General features: G+C 59.1%; 1 protein-coding gene across 1 annotated transcript in view; it reads right to left on the reverse strand.

The window, feature by feature from the left end:
* The window catches only part of NDOR1 (NADPH dependent diflavin oxidoreductase 1), a 14,342-nt gene that overhangs the window by 4,597 nt on the left and 3,843 nt on the right, over window positions 1-5,902 (reverse strand). Inside the window, exons 7-12 of the mRNA XM_010146943.1 lie at window positions 5,763-5,884; window positions 4,548-4,768; window positions 4,127-4,234; window positions 3,295-3,409; window positions 2,169-2,315; window positions 1,495-1,613 (exon numbers count right to left, since the gene is read on the reverse strand). Of these exons, the coding sequence (XP_010145245.1) occupies window positions 1,495-1,613; window positions 2,169-2,315; window positions 3,295-3,409; window positions 4,127-4,234; window positions 4,548-4,768; window positions 5,763-5,884 (832 nt within the window). The remainder of the gene's footprint in view (window positions 1-1,494; window positions 1,614-2,168; window positions 2,316-3,294; window positions 3,410-4,126; window positions 4,235-4,547; window positions 4,769-5,762; window positions 5,885-5,902) is intronic.

A 5,902-nucleotide genomic window follows, 5' to 3' on the forward strand; every position in this document is an offset into this window, starting at 1 on the left:
CATCATTACCATTAATCAGCTAAGTGCTGACAGAGGCTCTGCCGACGAGGCTGGGGCTCCGAGCGGGTCATTTAAGGACCTGCAGCTACCCAGAAACCAGAGCACCCCAGTGACACACCTGGCTCACAACATCTCAGCTAAACTCCAAGGCCTCCTGCTGAGAATGAGCCACAACTGCATTAGGTTGGGATCAATCGGTCTGCACTGCGGGGCAGAGGTGGTGTGACAGGTCACTGCAAAGGGGACCTGATAGAGAGAAGAGGGAAATCCTGCTCAGCTATGGAGCAACCCCGCTCCTGCCAGGCTCTTTGAAAACACTTTTTGAGGAGTTCATGTCTGTGGTATCTGCTAGAGCCACAGGTACAACGGCCCAGCGTGGGACACCCTGCCTGGCTGCACTCTTGCTCTCCTCCCTGCCATGGCACTGCCAGGACTCGGTGGCAGAAGTCCCTCATGACAAAGTGCTTCGCCCCACAGGGCGGACAGAGAAGGGAGGCCAGGAGGCACACTCAGAAGGGAGTTCTGACCCTCCAGCATCTGTGAGGGCAGGGGGAGGGCTCTGAGGCTGCTCTCTAGATCTGAGGAGTAGCAGATACTCCCTCCACTGTGTGAGCCATCAGAAAAAAGCCAGACTGGTGATCCAACAAACCTCTGTAGCGCTGCTCCTCTCCATCAGAGACTTGGAAAGCTGACACAGAGGCATTCAACTCATGCCTCGCCAGTGACTGCATAAAAGATGCTGGCTTCATGTCAACACATGCACACAGCCAGGAGAAAAGGACTGGTGCAGCTGAGCTACCTAGAAATGCCCCTTCTCACTGACCCTTTTTATCAGATCTCTCTGTTGTAAAGGCAGGCTGAGCTTTCAATGCCATCAAGAGACAGGGCAAGGCAGTGGAACAGAATCCCAGTGTAGGGAGTCTCTCTGGCAACACAAAGATGTGTGCAGTCCACAGAGGGGCGGATCACCAAGGACGCTGCCTGGGAAATAAGGCAGCAAATGAGGGGGTGAGTTGTGGGGGTGCTCATACTTCCTTGGAGCTTTCTCACGCATGGCTGAGGCTCGTCAGAGCTGGCAGGGAGGCCAAGCTCCTCAGCTTCAGCCAGCAATCAGGACACGGTGGGGAGAGTGGTGTTCAACCAAGAAAGGGTATTGCCTGGTGACCCCCTTCTGAGAGGCCTGGGAGCCTTTTTTCACTCATGTGGCCCAGCCAAACAAAGCTGGCTCACGCTTTATCTGCTCCAGCACTCACCAGCCCTGTCCCAGCAACCTTTCTTGCTCAACTCAGCCAGACATGTCCCAGCTGGGCAGCAGCACTGTGCTGCTGGTGCGGATCCCAGCCAGCACCCAGCTGGTGCAGGGGAGCAAGGTGACCACTGTGCTACACCAACAGACCCTTCACAGGCCATCTCAGCAGGTACAGGGGCCAGAAACACCAGCAGACTCCCACCAGCGCTGCCTGAGATGCTTCTGTATCCACTCTGGGAACTAACCTGGTCCCTGGAGAAGGCAGTGAAAAGCGTCAGGAAGCCCTTCGTCACCAGCTCCTCCCACTCCGCCCGGCAGTAGAAGTCCTTGCTTTTCTGGCGGCAGCCGAAGAACAGGCAGTTCCCTGCAGAGAGCAGGGCAGAAGGGCTGTGCTGGGTGGACCAAATGCCCTGTGAGCACGGGGTTCCATTGGTGCCCACGGGACCTGCAGGGAGCCCCAGGGCTCCCACCTCTTTGTCAGACCTGGCTGACAGCCCTGGCCTGGAAGAGCCAGGACTCAGCAACTGCGTGAGCATGAAGCCAAGTGGCTGGTGGCAACGAGAGCCCCCTGTGTGCTGGGAAAGCAGGATGTGGAGGGCTGGTAGGGCAAGAAGAGCCCCCAGGGCTGACTTGTGCAGCTGAAGATGAGTTCAACAACCCATCTCCGCTCACAGAGAACCAAGAGCCTCTACAGAGCCCTGCCCTGACCCAGGAAGCGGCCTGCAGCACAGCCTATGAATAACCACACAAGCTGTGCTCACCAGGCTCTGATCCCCACCTGCCCCAGAGCCCAGCTTGCTCCCACTCAAACACAGCAAAGCCCAGGCCTGTCCAAACCCTCAGGAGCCTTCCCGTGTGCTGAACACAGACCTGCCTGCAGCAAGCAGCATCCCAAGTCTCTCCCAGGACCATCCCTCACCTCTACGTCCTTGTGCCACCCGCTCCTGTATCGCTGCTCGGAAGGGTGCTACCCCGGTGCCAGGGCCAATCATGATCACGGGGGTGTCAGGGTCATACGGAAACTTCAATCCTCCCTTCTTCACCCAAAGAGGCACCCGGACATCACCTGCAAAACAGACTGACTAATGTCACCCCACTACCACTGTACCTGAGACACCCTGGCTTACCACCCCGCAGCACCAAGGCCCCCCCTGGTGCCATGGCACATGATGGGTGCATGAAAAGTGCTTCAGCTGTCTCAGCACTGTCTCTGCAAACACCTGAGTGAGCCCCAGAGCAAGGCAACAGGGCAAGAAGAGCCCCCAGGGCTGCCTGTTCCCCGCCACCAGCCTCAGCCGGTGCACCAGGCACACTCAGCCTCAGCCCGGCACCTTGAACAGCTGCGGCTGGGGAAGACAGCACCAGGGGTGAGCAGAGATCACAACCCAGCCACTGAGTAAGGGAGGGCCAAACTTGCCTCCTCTAGGACCCAGAGGAAGGGTGAAGATCCCCAGCCAGGTACTCAGAGAATGCCCAATCTTGCCCTGGTGTCATTCTCCACCATCCTGCAGCAAGGAGACCCCATCAACTTGTCACATCTGCCTGGGAACCCAGCTGGAGGGGTTCTGTGGTTAGAGCAGATGAGCAGCACACACAGGCTTCGCAGGACAGGATGGATGTGCTCAAAGGAAGGACCATCCTTCCCAGAGCTGGTGCTATGAGTCTGGAGGAGTCCAGCAGTCAGAGCACTGCTAGCTCCAGGATGCCGGGAGCAGCCCATCGTGGGACAGTGGGGCACACTGGTGCTGGGAGCAGGAGGGTTAAGCAGCTGGGAGAAAACCAGGAGCTCAGGGCAAGCAGGAAGAGCATGCCATATTCTGAAGAGGATGGGAGCAGCAAGGAAGCATGGCTACTGTGAGCTCAGCCCATCCTGCCAAGCCAGTGTGCTCCAGCTCCAGCTCCAGCTCCAGCAGTGGTGGTGCTCCACCCAGGGTCCAAGCAGCTCCAGCACGCGGCCGCATGCCCACAGCTCCACCATGGTCCCTGGCATCAGCGCTGTGTGCTGTGGCAAGCACGCTGGGTTCTCACAGAGTCCAAGCAATTACCTTGTTCTGGGTTGAGAGAAGCCAACCAGGTAGAGCAGAGACCACAGCGGGGCTTGCTGAGCCGTGTCTTGTACCGCACTACTGCCATGAGGATCTGGATCCGGTCAGGATGAGCCTGTGTCCAGACAGGAGTCACGAGAAAGGAGAAGGCATCCAGCACAGCGCTGCAGGAAGAGCCCAGTGCCTCCTCCAGGGACAAAGCCTGTGCCCAGCTCCTGCCAGGGCCTCTGCAACACTCGTCTGGGCCTGACACAGCCACTCAGACACAGAATGGAGCACACCCTTGTCCAAAACCTTTCAATAGGAATGGGGGTTTTCCCAGAGAAGCACTGCTGTGGGAATGCTCTGCACAGCTGGCAACAGTGACAGGGACTGTCCAACCCAAGAGGTCCTCATGGAGGACAAATGCCACCAATGCACGGGCTGATGTCTGCCAAGCCACCGGGGCCAGGTCCCACTGCCACCTCCCGGCAGCAGCAGGAAGCAGCACTCCCACTCCCCGCGGCTACACCACCCAGGACGCTCCCAGTCTCGGTGGCATCACATCCCACCACTCCAGTGACAAGGACTCCAGACCTCTGCAGAGCACTGGGCCAGCCCCAGCACTTGCAGGGCAGCAGGAGGGCAAGCACCCTGACCCGGAGGCTGGCACAACACTGGGCTTCACATCCTGCATGTCAGGCTGCCACAGGCTTAGAGGCAAGCAGGGCTTTGGGTGGGCTGGGGGTGCTCGGGGGGTCTGGGAGCGCAGCCTGAAGGCCTGTGTGTGCACAGCACCAGTCAGAGCCTCAGCTCAGAGCCTGACCAAGGCCGAGAAACGCTGAGCCCTTACCAGCATGGAGGAGGCGATGGAGAAGGCGCGGGGTCTGATGCGGGGGATGAGGTCCAGCAGGTATTCAGGTGGAATGGCAGACGTGGTGTGAGGGAAATCCCAGAGGGCCTGCAAAGCAGAGAGAGGGTGAGACCCAGTGCACCCCGGAAGGCAGCCTGCCTGCTTCTCCCTTGACCAAAGGCACCGACTGCCCCCAACCCTCTGCCCTCCCCACACCCAGGCTGCAGCACAGGGCCCACCACAGAGCCCAGAGGGATCTGCAGCAGGTCTTAACCACCAGTGGAAATCCAAGGACACATCAGAAAATGGATGAACTAGATTCAATTCCCCATCCAAGAAATTACGGCTCATCATCTGGCTGGGTGCTTTATGCTTGGCAGAGCCCTCACGGAGCGGGTTTGCCACGCTCCCCCAGCCCTACCTCAAGCGTGGTCCTGCGGGGCCGGTTGCAGTAGCTGTACAGCTCTTCCTGGCCCTGTGCAGAGCTGAACTCCTGCAGCTTCTCCCGCTCCAGCTCATTCATAGAGAAGTAGGACAAAAGCTCGAAGAAGGAGCGCCGCGGCACGCAGGAGATGTCCAGGTAGTGGGTGACGAGGTGTCGGATGGTGCAGGGCTGTGGCAAGAGGGCAGGGAGGGACGTGCCTGCAGGGCAGCGAGAACTCAGGGCCAGCACGGGGCAGGACACCCGAGCACTGTCTGCCTGCTGCTCCCGCAGCTCTGGCACTCCCCAGGCCCCCAGACAAGGGCAGCCCTGCTGCCTGCAGGCACCCATTGCACTAACCAACCAACTTTAGCTGCTGCCATCACTGCTTCCTCCCATGATCCCCTTCCTGTTCCCCCCAGCTCGTTTTTCAAGCCCACAGGTTTGCAACAAAGTCAGTGGTGTTGAGCTGTCCCTAATTTACGCAAGTGCTTTTGGACAACGCCTTATCAATACAGGTCTCGCCTTGCCTGCGCACTGCGGTGGACATAACCAGCAGTCATATGTGTCAGGCCTGTCCTTGTCTCCTACTTCTCTCCCAGGGGAGTGAGGAGCATCTCCTGGGTTTCCCTGCCAGGCTAAAATCCCAGTGCTCACACAATTGAGGGGAAAGGATAGAAAACTCTCTCAGTACCATGCAGACTACAGAGCCACCAAGGGCTCCAAGGGGGCTCCAAGGGGGTTCCCTAGTTGCTGGTGCCGGTTTGTGGCTGCAAAAGACGCCCCTGCCGTAGGTTCCTGGGGCACTGGCAGAGTGGGGAGAACTGCGTGTCCCCAGCAAGGATGCACGGGCATGGATGGGGTAGCAGTGTGAGCAACCTGACTCGGGTCTTGGGCTGGGGAGGCTGGCAGGATCCTCCACAGTCTGGGCTGGGGGCTGCGAAGACTGCGAAGACACAAGGTGCTGGTGCAGCCTGGACACTGCTGGGTTCCTCCCGTGCATCGGATCCACACAGGATCCACACGTGCAGAGCACTGGGAGGGAAGGAGAGCCCCTGCACCACGAGAAAAGCAGATGTCCTCTATCCAGCAGCTACACCCAACTCCCTACTGACTGTGCCTAAAGCAAAGGAAAAGCTGAGCTCCAAGCTGGGCCAGGGCTCAGGGGCTGCCCCATCCCAGCAGGGAGAGAAAGGAGTAGCAGGCAGGACCTACCGGGCTCTGTGGGCTTCAGCACAAAGCGTCTGTCTGGATCCAGGCGCAGCAGCTGGCAGAACTGCTGCACGTCTTCGGGGCAGTTCTGGGGCTGGATCATCACCACGTCTCCTGCGCTGAACCTGCGGATGCAGCGGAAG

The sequence above is a fragment of the Eurypyga helias genome, unplaced genomic scaffold (genome assembly GCF_000690775.1).
Source record: "Eurypyga helias isolate BGI_N326 unplaced genomic scaffold, ASM69077v1 scaffold34252, whole genome shotgun sequence".
Lineage (NCBI taxonomy): Eukaryota > Metazoa > Chordata > Aves > Eurypygiformes > Eurypygidae > Eurypyga > Eurypyga helias.